At 40.0% G+C, this 16917-nt stretch overlaps 2 protein-coding genes across 2 annotated transcripts; one reads left to right on the top strand and one right to left on the bottom strand.

The window, feature by feature from the left end:
- Window positions 1–1193: 1193 nt before the first annotated feature.
- layna (layilin a) lies at window positions 1194–7975 on the top strand. Its single transcript, XM_040033076.1, has 8 exons — window positions 1194–1566; window positions 1689–1709; window positions 1972–2269; window positions 3480–3637; window positions 3716–3760; window positions 3838–3897; window positions 4001–4097; window positions 5702–7975. The coding sequence occupies exons 1-8, from the start codon at window positions 1491–1493 to the stop codon at window positions 6411–6413; spliced, it is 1467 nt and encodes a 488-aa protein (XP_039889010.1). The 5' UTR covers window positions 1194–1490; the 3' UTR covers window positions 6414–7975.
- Window positions 7976–8029: 54 nt separating this feature from the next.
- Window positions 8030–16746, bottom strand: alg9 (ALG9 alpha-1,2-mannosyltransferase). Its single transcript, XM_040033074.1, has 15 exons — window positions 16570–16746; window positions 13938–14073; window positions 13141–13275; window positions 12698–12768; window positions 12402–12490; window positions 11971–12106; window positions 11591–11678; window positions 10735–10840; window positions 10362–10484; window positions 9936–10090; window positions 9671–9800; window positions 9443–9590; window positions 9203–9332; window positions 8984–9114; window positions 8030–8798 (listed from the first exon to the last, which is right to left on the bottom strand). The coding sequence occupies exons 1-15, from the start codon at window positions 16707–16709 to the stop codon at window positions 8675–8677; spliced, it is 1842 nt and encodes a 613-aa protein (XP_039889008.1). The 5' UTR covers window positions 16710–16746; the 3' UTR covers window positions 8030–8674.
- Window positions 16747–16917: the final 171 nt, after the last annotated feature.

The following is a 16917-nucleotide window of genomic DNA, read 5'->3' as shown; positions in this document are numbered from 1 at the left end:
AACCAGGCAGCATGGAGCCTTTTAATCACTAAATTCAAGAACATTAAAGACAGATGGAGGAGGAAGGAAAGATATCACAGACCCACCAAAAGTTATATGTCTTAAAAACGGTGAAGATGACACACATGAAAATGACCAAAACAATAGGTCAAATTATTAAGTCAAAATTTTGAAATCATAACCCAGATTCTTTTACTTACACATGGCAAAAAATGTCGTTTTTAGTCGCAATGAAGGAAAAAGCTTCCATAATAGCAGACAGGCAAAGGTCTTTGACTCCCGTAGTGCTTTTTCTGATTAAACAGAGTCGCTGCCCAGTCAGAGCTTGATTGTAATAGACACCTACAGCCCCTTGTTGGCTTCTGTCTCTCACTTTGGCTGCATATAACAGCAGTGGTGGTTACAGGATGCTAGTTTTCACACTGTACTGCATGTTGCATGTTACTTTAAAGGAGTTAAAGTGTTAGCTAGTCGGCTTTAGCAGCCCAAACTTTTTCTATGTCCCTGTTTTTTTCCTGGTTCATACAGTCTATGCACACTGCTGCAGAAATGCTGGCTCTTTGTTGATATGTAAAATCACTGTCAGAAAAGAGAACTACTCCCTGAGTCCCCAACTTACATTACTATTTTTTTAAAGACTACTTAAAGACATTAAATGGTCTTAATTATCATGAAAAATACACTCCTTCATGATTACAGGGGTTATTTGGGGGGTGGGGTTGACTTTGCTTACCATGCCTCATTAAATCTTGAAAACAGTTGTGAGGTTGTTGATATTCCCTGAGCTGTACACTTCAGTCTCACCAGTACACAGACAAGACCTGATAAAAGAGATTTTAATAATAAAGGCATAATGTGTTGTAGGGCTTGCCTGCTGGTTGTACATGTCTGCTGTGTTTGGCTCTGTCTTGCTTTGTAACGAGAAACAATCCGCAAGAATGCTGCGAAGTGGACTTGAGAGAATATCTTAAAATATCCCTGATTGAGTTAGAGGGGATCATTTTCATGTAACACTTTTGTAATGATAATATCTGAAGCTTAAGTAATAAAGGAAGGAGTGAAATCTGCCTCTTGTCAGCATTTACGATGAGAAGCACTTGCATGATTAGATGTCTTGCGATCGATGCAGCCTCTTCTCCCAATCATTAAGACTGCTCTTAACAGATTACAGCCCCCTCCCAAACATACAGCCCTTCCTCCTCTTCTCCCTGCTCCTCCTCCTCCTCCTCCTGTCTCACACACTCCCCTTTTTCAGCAGAAAGAACTGGAGCCGAGACGCTCTCGTACTTCTTAAGCTTTATTTTTTTAATTTTAGCCTCTTTTTATAGCATTTTCTTACACCTAAAGCTGAAGCTCACCTCCTTTGGTATAGGTGGCCGTTATCTGCTTTCACAGGAGCACTTCTGATGACCTGGCACATGAATGGACAGCAGAATGAAAAAGACTAAACTGTAATACAAGATTTTGTGGTTAGAGAAAAGACAACAAAGATGGACCTGCGGACAATCCTTTATCACCTGCTGCTTTTCTGCTTTGATCCATCTACAGCCACAAGCCTCATAACAGGTAAGACGCACTCACACACAAAAATGCTGCAAAGATACGTCTGCTTGATTTAAGTGTGGATCTATTTTTGCTTCCTCATGTGCTGAATATCTGATTGTGTGCTGAACTTTGGGCTCCTGAAGCAGATATATTTGAAGCCAGAGGTAAGCACTGTACTTCTACTGAAACTGAAACACTTTATAAAGACGAATAACTAAGTGTATTTTTGTAGTTTTCCTATATTTACTATTAGAAAGTAATTTATTTGTTAGTGTAATACAGACTATTTAGTAAATGCAAATGTGAAGCCAATTCAGTTTATATCCAGCATGAACAATGGTGTGTGTGTGTGTGTGTGTGTGTGTGTGTGTGTGTGTGTGTGTGTGTGTGTGTGTGTGTGTGTGTGTGTGTGTGTGTGTGTTATAGGCCAGCGCGTGTGCAAGGCAGGAAAAGGGAAGCCATGCTATAAGCTGGCCTACTTCTCCGAGCTCCGCCGTAAGCTGAACTTCGTGGAGGCAGAACGCACCTGCAGACGGGATGGGGGGCAGCTCCTGAGCGTGGAGTCTGAGTCCGAGCAGAAGATCATAGAGCAGCTCATCACAGAGCTCCGCCCAACTGATGGAGACTTCTGGATAGGTCTCCGCCGAAACCATGGAGGCGAGGATAGCAACTTGGACTGCTCTTCCCAGTATTACTGGCTGGATGGTAGCAAGTCCACATTTAGGTCGGAACAGAGAGTCAGTTTGTGAAAAGTTCATTTTAAAGCAGCAATGTAAAAAAAAAAAAACTCCACCAGATGAGAAAACATAGACTGTATAAAAGATGGATGTAGCTGGTAGAGATTTTAGCTGAATTCTTTTTAACGGCATGTAGGGGTTGAACCATCTTATTAATACTTGCATAGAAATCTATGAGTAAACAGCCTCTAGCTGGCTTTGTGTCCTCAGAAAATACTTCATGCATGACTAAATCGGCAGTTTTGGATAGTGTTAAATAAAACATGAAGTTACGACAAACGTGAAGCTATGTTCGTTGTTTGCGTCATTAGAGAATAAGTGTGTGCACCTCCCCTGCACATTTGAATTTAAATGACCAAAAATTGTGGTGGTGCAAACACTCATGGCTTCTTAACACGACTTCACTAATCAGCTGATTGAGTGGCTGCGTCCATCTCTTTATAGTCTGTGTGAGAAGACAGGTTTTTCTCATTTGTCCGATCTGCTCAAAGACTTAAATGTGTTAGTGTCAATGGTACCTTTTGTTATTTCAGACCTACTTATGTTTTTCATTTTTGTGTTAAACTTGTTGAGTTTACCTGTAATGAAATGTGCTATATAAATATAATTGGCCTTGCCGTTGTCAAAACCAGCTTGGTAGAAATAGAAGAAAAAAAAACAGGACAAAAAATCTTTATTTCAAGGATTCACGTGAAAAAGGTTAAATGCTCCCTTTTTTGCAGTACAACTGATATTGTTTTTAGGTCTGTAGTGTAGTACAGCACAAAATCTTGCAATTAAGTTTTGCTGTAACATATTCAACAATTATTTTTAACTTGAAACCTTTTGATGCCAGCTTTAAATAGTGTACAGCTTAAAAAGCAAAACACCAAAATATCTTTTATTTCTTTCCTTCATTGCAACTAAAAAAATGATTAATTAGTTAAAGCATCCATTACTCTGTCTTTAAAAAAGTCAGGCTTCAAACACTTCGTCGCTTTATCACATTGTCACGTTTTATTTCATTTTTGTTCGTTATAATACTCATATGTGCTCATATCTGGTGTTAAACAATGAGCAGCGGACCAGCAGAGCTCGGCGAGGTCGAAGGGACACTAGTTACCTCTCACGTTACTTTACAATACCTTGAAAAGTCATTATAGATTTTTTTTCTCCAGTGATGCCAAAAATATGGTTGCTTTGTGTGCGTCTGTATAGGAACTGGCACTGGGATGAGCCATCGTGTGGTTATGAGGTGTGCGTTGTAATGTATCACCAACCGTCCGCTCCTCCTGGTATAGGAGGGCTCTACATGTTCCAGTGGAACGACGACAATTGTGAAACCAAGAACAACTTCATCTGCAAATACACTGCAGGTATTACTCAGAGGTCATTTAATTTTTGTTTGACTTGAAATTGTTGTTACTGCTGAATTCATTTTTTTTTCTCCCCAGAGGAGTCACTGGAACCTTCTCCTTCACCTAACTCCACTCAAACAGGTAAAAAAAAAATGATATTAGCTTTTAGGCTGATGTTGACATTTTGAATGTTTAGAGACTGATAGCTTTCATTACAGATGTCTTCCCTTCACCCGTGGTGCCGTGGAATCCAAATGATCACAACCACAACCAAACAGGTCACTATGATAAACATTTCAATCATTTGTGAAAAAATCGGACAGATTTCGACCTACACGACAATTACTAAATCTGTATCTTTGTTGTCTGTCTTTTATTTAGTTCTGAAGTTGGTTTACATCATCATTCCCACCATCCCCCTCATACTGCTGCTGCTGACAGTGACAGGCGTCTGCTGCTTCAAGCTGATTGTCCGACGGTGAGGATCCAAAATAAAGGCAAATACTAAATGCAAGAATACTAAAGACAGCAATGTCATGAGGTTATGGTGACATACACACACAGGGGGCATGAATCTCATGGTAACTGGGAGCAAAGATTGGAATTGATTTGGGATTTTCTCTAAATCCACACAGGGCCAGAATTATTCATACATCCCCACTAGTATTTGACCTTTCCAAAGTTCCAACCTCAACCATATTGAAGTCTACCAAAAGCATCTGGTTGCAGTGTAACTTGCTAAGGGAAATTTAACCATTTGAGGAGATTAATGTTTCCCAATTCAGTTTTCAGTATATTTGAGATCATTGGCCTTTGGGTCACCCAACTGTGTCCATGTTTCAGTTCATGGCAGGTTTGATCCTTCAAGCTTTCTGGGTTCTTCCTAAAAATGCTAAACAAATTTACTCTCATCTGGGTTAAAAAATCTGAGTTTCTACTGGACCTTGGCAAAGTGATGGCACATCAGAATAATTTGTATTTGTGTACACTTGTTTGAACTGATGATCTTGAAATCTGCTCCAAGCAACCTTCCCAACATCCTTCTCAGATATTCACTGAGTTCCTAGGACATTCTTATTATTCTAAGTATTGGTCAATCCAATGAGTGCTGTTAAATAAATCCTTTATATGCTGACAAAGGAAACTACCAGTTTTAGTCAGTTCTGATCATTAACAAAATGGTAAATGGTCTGTATTTGTATAGCGCTTTACTAGTCCCAAAGGACCCCAAAGCTCTTTACACATTCAGTCATCCACACATTCACACACTGGTGATGGCAAGTTAACAGACACTGTAGTGTTTTAGCAACTTCAGCACAACTTATTAAAAGACTTAAATGAGTATATGTATATATTTGAGCCTGTGTGGATTAGAGAAAATCCTAAATAAATTTAAACTTGTGCACCCAATTACTATTCTTTAACGTTATTAAAGATTTATGCAGTACAATCATATTTACTCTGGAAAACAACTGTTTAAAGAAATCATTAAAAGTTCAAAATGACTGTGATATTCATGCCCATGACGACTGCATCTAAACGTCTAACCACAATTGCATTGCTACTTTCCCTATTTCTACCTCTAATGGTAAAAAAAAGGGTTTTCCTCTTTATAGCATTATTTGAGCTCTTCTTCCAATTACATGCTCACTTTTCTTCCCTATCAGTAGCACTTAGTCCGCTATAGATTGACAAATCCGAAATGGTTTAAAAATGTAATGTTTTTTTAATTAAAATGTCTGAAAGATTTCTAAACACAGCTGAGATGTGCAGTTTTTCATAGACATGACTCATACTGAAGTACACTGAGGAGGAATATTTTCAATGTTGATTAATACACAATATTAATTTATGGCAGCATTCACAATGATGTAGGTGGGGTGTGCTCATAACACACAGTAACAATCCATAATGGTGGAGATAGATAGATAGATAGATAGATAGATAGATAGATAGATAGATAGATAGGTAGATAGATAGATAGATAGATAGATAGATAGATAGATAGAGTCATGTTGTTTTCTGTATGCGTGAATGTTTTAAGGTGTCTTGTTTGGTGTCTTCTCTCTCTATGTGTGACAGGAGGAGGAAACAGCAGAAATCCGAAGTATGTCAAACAGACCCAGGACTGTGCCCAAGCCCAACTTCAACTGATGTCTACAACGTCATTCGTTCCCAGAAGGATGACGACCTCGTGTCAGCTCGCCCGCAGACCAAGAACACCTCCTTTTTATGCCCCTCCCCTGACACACCAACTGGTGACTACGATAATCTGGGGGGCCGGGACACAGAGAGCGGCTTTGTGACACTTGCAAGCACAGAGAGCTGTTTCCTAAACTTTGACCTCAACGACCTCAGCCTCGGGCGCCGTGGCACTCATGACTTCTGCGACACCAGCTTGGGCCGCTCAGGGAAGAGGGACGTGAGTGGCAGCAGTTTGGGTCGCACGGGTCACAGAGAGTTCTACGACAAGAGTCTGGGTCGTCGTACAACGAAGAGCGAGCATTTCGGCAGCAGCCTATACAGGGACCACAGACTGTATGATGGCAGCACCACAGCAGGGAGTGACCTCTATGATCCCAAACTAAGACCTGGAGGTCACACACGAAAAGCTGACCTGTATCAGACATACTTCACCAATGGAAAGGAAGACACTTACCGAACCAGCCTCGGAACCTACGGAAACCGAAAGTCCTACAACGCAAATGTGGATTGCTACAGAAATGGGCTGAATTTGGACGGTGGAAGAAGATACTTCAACGAGCATGAATGGATCAACAGGGAAAACTACTGATCGCCTCAAAATCTCCTTTATTATGTGTACAGCACTGAATGAGTGAATGATACTGAGAGAGTGGCTAAAGACTGTGCATGGTTTTAAATGTTTCTAGTCTGTTATGTTTAAAGGACTGAAAATCAGGTTGAAAAAATATATAATTTATATTTTATTGCTGGCCCAATAATTCAGCCTGTAGCCTGCTGGTAGACTAGTCTGTGTAGGCATTCGTTTTTGATAAATGAACACAATTTTGTCTACGAATACTAAAGTAACCGGGTGGCGCAAATAAGTTATATTTGTTTATGCAGACAGTTTGATGTGCTCCCGTTTCGTGATGCCTCAGTCTCTTCCTCTACAGTGATGCTTACTGAAAGAACGCAAATCAACGAAAAAATTTGGGTTACTCAGAATCATTCAGACCTACTGTAATGAATTTATTTTGAAGACAAGGTCATAGGATTATTTGTGACTTTATTACAGGGAGGTAGGGGCAGAAATACATCAAAGCAACAATTACAAAAGGGGAGTCTGTTACTGGCATTTCCACAATTTTACGCATTGATTTCTGTTTACAGTTTACCCTGAACGGGCTGCGTATAATGCCTTAAACGATGTCCATTCAATCTGTGCCGTTCTGTGCTTTAAAACTTCCAAAGGCGGAACGAAAAGTGTTGTAGGTTTGGGGTTAGAAGAAACAAAAATGCATGGAATAACAAAGACAATGTCTCAGGTTAAAGTTTTGTCCTATTTAAAAAATGATCCAAAGTGATAATATTACACGAGATCAATTCCAAACCACCGGAGTACCCTTGACACAAAGGTCACCTAATGGTAAAGCCTCCAGGATTTATCTGGACCTCACTAAAGCATCCAAGCAAATATTTCAATATATGCATGCATAGGAAGTTTTTGGAAAGAGCCATAATACAGTTACATTACAGAAATGACCCAGTAAAGAAGCACCTACTGTAAGCTAAGCTCACATTTTCTTGTGTACATGGCATCATTACCAAAATGTAGACGTTTACAGTTGACTCTGAGGATTATGAGCATCTCTGTCTATAAAAGCATGTGCGTTTTCATGTGTGTGTAGCAGCCTGTTTTGCATGGTCGTGTCATGCTGTGCTTGCTTGGTAAGATAACTGAGGTCTTGAACTGTTATGTTTGCTGTGCTTGAAAACTGTTTTGTACACCCAAGTATACCTGAGAGATGCGGGCTACCTCAAATAGATTAAACACAATAAACCAGTACTGCTCGTGGAAGGTGGTTGTATTTATCTCCTGTGTGGTTTTATATTGCCTTAAATTGTGACGAGACCTTAATTTTACACACTTATTAAAGTATTTATCAAAGCCACTCTTAAAAAACAACAACAAGTGCAACGGTGGCTGCTACAATTTAGCTTGAGTGCCTGCAGCCTAACCAAACATTACGGCATGCTATTACAGTGTAATATAAACCAAAGCATCATCATTATTACTATTAATTCAGAATGTATTATGTCTTGATATCTTTCCTGTAAGTGAAAGTGGTTTGTATGTTTGCTACATAAGGAATATTCCAATAAAATGAGATGAAAAGCCAACCTGTCAAAGAGTGACTTTACTGTCCCAATAAAAACAACAGCGGATTTATATTCACAGTCAATCATGATTTTATTAAGTTAAATTACTTAAGCATCCTTGGTTTTATTTATCTTCCACACTCATACCCGACAGAGCACACAACAGGACACTGTTCAAGCCCAGACGCGAGAGGATTTCTGCGTTTCACTGGTCAGAGAAATTCCTCCAGTCAGGCCACATTTTCAAGTTTCGAATACGGGCTGAATTAATGCAAATATTTTGTGGTGTGCATCCCCTTAAAGACATCCGGCTCAACACAGGCATACAAAATAAGATAAAACGTCCAGCTGATACCCTGCCAAGCATTTTCTTTCACTCTCACATGCACTCTCTCACACACAAGCTCAAAAGCAGACTGATGTCTTTTCCACATATTTTTCTCAACTTTTTCTAATACGTTTCTGCCTTTCATCCACACGCAAACACTGTTTGGTCACCAAAAAGTGGTCCGGGGTGGTGATATTCAGAGAGTCTGTGTAGTGTTGATGACAAGTAAACAGGGGGATTGATGTCTTTAAAGGGTCTGATAGCTTCAAAGGTTTCTTGAGACAACATGCACACTGACACACAAATACCAGCTGTTTTGAGAAGAGGTGATTGACGTCTTTTGTTGGGATTTTGTACAACTGTACAGGTTCGGGTGTAAAAGGTCAGCCGTGGCTCCGCTTACGAGGCTGCTTTTGCCGCCGCGGTTTTAAGATGGCGTAGCGCCTAAAGGTGATGTGGTGGTCAGATATGAATGGGATGTAGAACGCTCTGAAGAGAGGAGATGACCTGAGAGAAAAATGCCTTACATGTAAACAATCTGCTTCACATTGTAGATCTCCTTAATGTTTACATTTTCTCAGGATGTTTCCTTTTCTTTTCAACTGCAATATGTTATGCTTTTTCCTTCATTTACAGATTTTAATTTTACTGTTTTTTACACTTATTTGTAAAATATTTACTTGTAAAACTACCTTGATGCTTGAAGAAAAGGCTTATAAGCGATGATAGTCCACTCCTCTTTGCTGGCTGAGTAACGTGGCTCAAGCGGCGTCTCTTCATCTGTGTCTAGGTCCACTAAGTAGTGGCACTGTTTTAAATCAACCTGCACAGAGAAGACAAATACATTTTTAATTTATTTGCTCTTAACTACAGTATTAGTTAGCAAACATGTCTGTGTCTAAGGAACTTACATATCTGCTTGGCTCCTCCAGGTTCTGATCGTTCATATTAGCTGGGATGATCTGTGTGGCCAGAGGACCAGAGGCATACGGCTGAGGCAGCTGCCCCTTAAACTCAGACTGAATGAAGTGCAGTTGCCAGCTGGAGATTAAAAGAGAGACTTTTAGCTTAGTAAAAACATAAAAATGAGAAATCACCCTTACAGACTTTATCAGACACTGAAAACCTGTGCAGATTTTCTGGACACTGACTTGTGTGGGAGAAGAAAACTGCTCGGGAAGCGATACCACTCTTTGCCAACACATACGCTGACAGGCCTGCTTTCGGGCACCGAGTGAAGAGTCGGATCCTTGGCAATGCGGTGAAATTCTGGGTACAGGTCCAGAGGGGCATGGTAGCCTGTAAACAGACCAAAATATCATGAGCCTTCGCTCAATGCTGATGCTGGTGCTTAGGGAAAATGGGACACACACACAAACCTCTGAAGAGGGCGACAGAACGAGACAGTGACAACACAGCGAAGACCACCACTGCGCTTAAAGCCAACCAGTTCGAGGAGACGGTGTAGTGTTCCAGTCGGTATCGCTGGAACAGGAAGTGGTAGCATTTCTGTAAATAAAATGAATAAAATCCATTTCATTTACGTGCACATTTGTGACCAAATGGGCCTAAAAATGCTGAAATCAACTAACGCAGCAGGCTGTTTTGCTTTGAAAGCCAAAATTAGACAATGGCAAACTACACCTGTAATGAGGAGAGGGCAACTGCCCCGCTGAGGCAGATGAGAGGGTAAATAGGAAAGAGAAAACGCTCTTCTTTATGAGGTCTAGTGAAGAAAACCAACATCCACAGATACATGGGAGACAGAGTCAGCCAGTACGGGCGGCCCAGGTTCTGCACTGAAGAAAACACATGTGTGTACAACGATGTGAAATCACAAAAGGTAAACCCTGTAAACGTGCTGGAAGATACTGAATATACTGCACTGTGGAGCACAGTGACTTAGAAGAGTGCTAACTGGAGTTAATGTGAGACAGTAGATGAGGGTAACTACCTGGACTAAATCACGAACAAATGTATATAGGTGAGTGAATCATTACAAGTGTAATTCGAACACACACGCACACAAGCCAAAATCAACATATTTTGTGCATACGCAGGAAAACACACCATTGAACCTGTGTAACAGTGTCTCCATGAGAGCAGTGAGTGGCAGGGAAAACAGTGCCAGAGCAAACACCAGGTTGAAGTTCAGGACGCCGTTTACAAAGTAAAAATGCCACGGCTCTGTACCTGGAAATTAAACAACAGAAAACAAGTGAAGTTACCCTGTGCCCAACAAAAACTGCAGCGACAAACTGTTAAATCTTAATATTTGCTTGATATTGTCATTGACGTATTATCAGTCCAACAGTTACTGTAGTAAATTAGGCAATTCATAAAAGGCATATCCAACATTGTATATCCTAAATATCTCATACTTTATATAAATATCACATGTGGATGTATTGAGGTATTAAATGTGACAAAATAGGTCATTTACCATATAGATCAGGCCCATGTGGTGTAAAGACATTGTACAGGAGAATATTGAGTGGCGCTATGACCAGTTTGCCATAAAAGAAAGAGTCCACCGCCACCAGAGGTACCTGAGAAACACAAGATGAGAAGGAAAGTGAACTGACGCAGGTCACATAAACATTAAGCTCCTGCATAAAAAATATTCTATAATTCACAAAGAACTACAGATACAGATGGACAAAAGGGTTAAGCCACACCTCTTAAATCTTTGAATTCAGGTGTTTTTCGTCCCATTGCCACAAACTAAAAGAAAATCACCAACCTAACAATGCAGTCTGCTTTAAAAAATATCTGTCAAACAGTGGATCATTCTGAAGAGCTCTCTGATTTTGAGCGTAGTGCTGTAATAGGATGCCATCATTTCAACAGATGAATTCGTCAAATTCCTTCCCTACTAGATATTCCACAATCAGCTGTAAGAGGTGTTCCTGCAAAGTGGAAGGATTTAGGAACCACAGTAACTTAGCCACAAAGTGATAGAGGACATAAAGTTACAGAGTTAGGTTAGTGAGTGCTGAGGTGCACAGTGTGTCATTGAAATCCTCCTGACTCAATAACCTCCACTGGAATAACCATCAGCATAAAAACTATCCACTGAGAGTGTCATTACATGGGTTTCTATGGCCGAGCAGCACCTGTAGGTGTATGTGGCCCAATATTTTTTAGTATAGTTTACATATGTTGTGACAATGTGACACATGACAGCAAAATGCATTATTATATTCCTGCTCCTGTGGTACGTCCACAGAGATTTTGTGGGGAATGCTCTACCTGTGACAGAAAAGAAACCCATTATTCTAGTAGTTCTATATTCTTACCAGCAGCAGAAGCAAAGCAATAAATGACCAGGTGATGAAACTCTTCCACTGCCTCTTCAACACAAGCAAGTCGAAAGCAATTGGAAGTCTAAAGAGAGAGAAGAAACTTCAATGACACAGTAGCTGATCCGGCTCACATTCATCCCAGTTCATATGTTATTGTAACGTGATACAAGTGATACATTTTTGTTGTCAATGGTTGGCTGTATTGCACCAACTAAAAAGAATTAAACTCCACTGAAAATTCAAGCAAGCCCGTAAACATTTATATCCAGAATAAAGTAAAAAAAATTTTTTAAAGGTGTAAAGTTTTTTCAAAAAAGCTGTATTACAATTAACACATAGTTAAAAGCCTGCAATGCCAGTATTTACAGTCATACCCGATCAATGCAGAGAATGGCCATCCAACAATGGCGCCGGCAGCCACGCCGATGATGGCTAACGGTGTTGAGTCTTGGAACCAACCCGTCATGGCAACCAGTGTTGTGTACATACAGAAAGACGAAGGTAGGAAAGCTGTAGAGAAAGAAATAAACTTTAATCAGAAAAAGACAAAGCACAAACACAAAAATGTCCCTACAATCCCTACAGCGTTAATGGGAGCACAGGAGAAATAAATCATAAATATGAAATGTTCCTTAGAGGCAAACACTGCACACTGTTCGTGTGGCAGTTCTGCTCTTCTTGATCAGTGATCTGCCAAAAGGCCAGAAAAGCAAGGCTTTGTAATGAGTTGCTCGATGTAAAAACCAACAGATGTAAGGATGGAGGCAACTGATAGTCCTCAGAAATGTAGCTAAACACGACCAACCTGCAGAGGAGCAGAACATTCCTGTGCTCAGGACGAGGAATGCCAACATCAAACGACCCACGTGCAAACCAAACTTCTTACAAACTGCTCTGTGGCACACACACATGCACACGCACACACACACACACACACACACAAAATAAAAATGCTTAACTTTAGTAACATATCTTAATCAGAAAAAAACGCTGCAGGAAAATTGCTTTGTAACAGATGATTCTAGACATCTACAAAATTATCCCAAAATGTGAACACCAAAGTGCTAACATGCCTTGCATTTAAGAGGAGGGTAAACTCACTTGTAGAAATAGAGCTCACAGACACAGCAGGAGAATGCTAAGACACATCGCACAAAGTAGAACACCAACACCTGCAACACAGTCATAACACAAGCCTGAAACTACTGCACATGTCCCACTATAACGTTACACACACCTGTGTGTGCACGCATGTGTGAATTCATGTATTTTAAACTTTAGATGCCCCGTGGAGGAATATTGAACTTTTTAGTCTATCCAGATTTTAGTTTAAAGCTTCTTCTAATAGAAGTAGCATGTCCTGCAGGTAAATATAGTTTTCAATTTTAAAAAGAAAAAGTATACTGATGATGAGCTTGTTAGATTTTACACAGAATGCATTCACTGTGGTGTTAGGATCAGCATAGAATTTCAGAATCGGTGCATCCCTATTATAAAATACAGGAACGTCAACACATGGCAAAATCCGACCTTGCGATACTTACCTTGTTTGTCTGTAGAACATGGGCGTGCAAGCAAGCAGGAAGTGCATGTAACCATAAGTAAGCATAGGACCTGATGGCATACAGTGGAGAGTATTCCCATGTTTGCATTCCTGTGCCGTAGAGCAAGTAGTGCATCTGTCAGAACACAGTAATAAAAGACAAACATAATCCATTGGAACAAGAGAGAGATGCTACAAAATGATTCTGAAGCAGGCATTAGAAAAACTGTCACACAACACACTATGGTAGGGCTGTGCGATATGACCAAAATCTCATATCCCGATATAACACATTTATCGCTCTGACAACGATATAAATCACAAAAATGTAACATTTTCTGTAAATTCTGTAAATCTCTGGCAACTCAACTTGCGTGAAGTGTTTGCTTCTCATCCGTAAACTCTCTGCATACTCTTTCACGTGATTCAGTTTATTTTGAAAAGTCTCAACAGGATCTTGAGCTTTATTGTGAAAGGTTTACGAGGAAAACAAACAAGCCACGCGGTGGTTTTACCATCATTGTTGCTAAAGACAACAGGTAAAAACAGACGCTTGTTCGTCCATAGTGTGGTAAGAGAAAGAGAGAACTTTAAGAAATTAATATAGCCACTACAGTGACCATCAAAACAATGAAAAAATATTGCTGTAAACAGTTTATTTTACGACACAACAAAACAAACGATAGCGTAATAGGAAACGATAGATGTTTTTATATCGTCATCCGATATATACCGTTATATCAAACAGCCCTACACTATGGCACTTTCAAATGCCCCACAGCAGAGATCAGTACTCACAGGCTCCCAGTAGTTAAACGTCTCATCGCAGTCGGAGATGTTGCTGAGCAAAGCTGCACAGAAGCGTGCAGAGAGCAGGCATTTAAATGCAGTCGAACCTTCTGGAGCCCATACCTGCCCCCCACGACTTATTGACCTATTACAAAAAAAACGATTAATATGAACATTCATTCAATGCATATGTATATACTTATGCTAATATAAATCAGAACGTTCCCTTTACACAAATAAAAAATAAATTGTCTATATCTTAAATAATATAAACATTTATGTGAGCACTGAGTGGGTGTTTTATCACATACCAGTTTAACTGCTTTACTACACTCGTGCGCCTGCTTTTAATAAAGTACCAATTAAGATAACACAGATAATCCCAAAATGTGCATGCGTGGTATTTGCAGTCTCTCAATTTGTTGTGTATTTCCAGCTCACATTTCTGTTCACTTTTACAAAACACTTAAATGTTTTCTCCAAATTTATTCCAGTTTCATATTTACTTTAGGAAATACTCTTTAAACAGTTTCTCTCTTTTCCAAACCAACATTATTAGTACTATTGTGAATAACAATTTCAAATGTTTTTATTGTTTCTATATTTTTCTCCAATTTCTTTTCACCTTTTATGTTTCTTATCCTGCCTCTGGATTTTGTATTTTAAAAGTATCTGATAAATTATTTAAACCAATGGTTTTTTTGTGAGTTATTAACAACAAAAAGAGAGCCAGTGTGATATTTATTTTAGCATAAGAAATATCAGCATCAACAAACTTTTTTCACACAAAAATTTATATAGTTCCATATTTCTCTGTATTGTTTTTTTTTTTAATTTTTTTACAATGGCTAATCAAATATTGGTGAGTTAAATAACAGAGAGGGCTGCTTTTCTGTTAATGACATTAATAACGGGTCCACTGAGGGACAACAATGAGACTTGCCTATAACAGGAATGTTTTACATGGTGGAGGCCGCTGACATTTTCCTTTGTCATGTTTTCTGACTGTTTTTTCACTAGTTTTGCATTTGGCCAGGGTCAGTGTCACTACTGGTATCATGAGGCAATACCTGGGCCCTACAGAGGTTGCACAGGTAGTCCAACTGCTCCAGGATGCACATCAATATGTGGCATTGCCAGAAGGCTTTTTGTGTTTAACAGGACAGTTTCAAGAGCATGGGAAAGATTCCAGGAGACATGCAGCTACTCTAGGATAACTGAACAGGGCTGCACAAGGTCCTTAACCCATGAGTATTACCGGTATCTGCTCCTTTGTGCAAAGAGCAACAGGATGAGCACTACCAGAACTACAAAATAACCTCCAGCATGCCACAGGTGTGAATATCTCTGACCAAAAAATCTAAAACAGACTTAAAGGAGGGTGGCCTGAGAACCCAACGTCCTCTGAAGGATGAAGGAATTGATATCAATGACTGGCTTTGTTTTAGCCTGACCAAAACGGGACATTATGTTTTGGTCATCCGACTCCACCAGGTTGCACCTTAGACAGCTCAGTGATGCCCTGGTCCAGCTCTGCAAGGACATCCCCCAGGACACCATCCCACATCTTATTAGCACCACGTAGGACCATACAAACTACTAAGTGGCATTTTGAGTTGCTGCAATGGAATTTCAGCAGCAGCAACTATCCTGTCTCATCATTTTATCACTTCTGGGTGTCTTCCATCAAACAATGTGGTATCATTTCATTCCTAACGCATTATCCAGTCCATCTGAGCATAGATACCCAGCTAGATTTTTTCCCATTGCGATTTGATGTTTTTTTTTCTAAGTGTTAGTTAATTTTTTCTGAGCAGCGTATACATATGATTCTGGTCTGAGCAGATATTCTCATTTCTGTCAATTATGATCACTCCCAGTTAAAATGTTATCATTTCAACTCTGCCACCTCCAGATCTGACTCCGAACCACACATCACAGCCGATCACACCGTCATCTTGTAAAATATATAAATAATGTGCACTTTCTATCGGTTAGGAAATACTTATATCTTTATTGTCTAACAGTTATAATAACTTCTCGTGTAAAGAGAACTGTGTGGATGGTCACACTAATACAAACGTGTGATTTGCGTTCACAGTGTTGCTTATGTGTTGCAGTGTTTCCTTTGTTCGCGCCCATCATCAGATTAGTCAGATTATAGTCGGCTCAGCTGCAGCTCAGCCCTGACCCTCACGTTACGTCTTTTATGACACGTCACCTTACAAATTGTCACTTTCCCCAACAACAACAACATCACCCAATGGTCTCAAACAAGCGTTTGTGTCGGTCCAGAGCACGAGTTTACCCACGCCACAACTGGCACCACAGCCAGTTACCACATATCTGACACTAACAGAATGAATGGAGCTGACCACTGCGATTTACTGCTCCGCTAAAACATAAACAACGCAACTTAGTTAGTACGGTAGACACACAGCTAAACAGCCACTGTGGTTCATATTAATGTAAATACACACTGGTGTAGTTTGTTCAATGGTCATTACCAGGCGTTGTTATCGTGTCGTTACAGTCAAAACTTACTAAGGTATCAAAGTAGCTAGCTTAGCTAGCTTTCCCTGCTCAGGCTGTCAGTCACACCTCCTCATGCACCTTGTGTCTCCTCTGGATTCATACTCACTCTTGCCGAGTCTCTGTGATTTTGCTGTCATCGGTGACTTTCTCCTCTTTGGGTGCCCGAGTTTCGGCGGGGACGTTCACGTTGTTTGCATCTTGTCTGCTGCCTCGCCTGGTTCGCTGCCGAAGCGCCTTGGCCGCCATGTTTACCGACGGTACTGCTCCCGAGTCGCGATTCGTTCATTTTCGGCTGTGTCCGGATATTGACAGCTCTAATCATACAGTTCAATTAAGCGCTTAAGTTACAAGTACTCTTTACTGCGATTCAGTAAAGTTTCAGTTCGCTTTAGATTACTTTTATTTATTTAAACGTATTTGTTATTAAAAATAAATAAATAAAAACGTTTAAATA

This window comes from Simochromis diagramma, unplaced genomic scaffold, assembly GCF_900408965.1.
Source record: "Simochromis diagramma unplaced genomic scaffold, fSimDia1.1 OVJJ01000216.1, whole genome shotgun sequence".
NCBI classification, from domain to species: domain Eukaryota; kingdom Metazoa; phylum Chordata; class Actinopteri; order Cichliformes; family Cichlidae; genus Simochromis; species Simochromis diagramma.
This window is presented reverse-complemented; position numbering and strand designations above follow the sequence as displayed.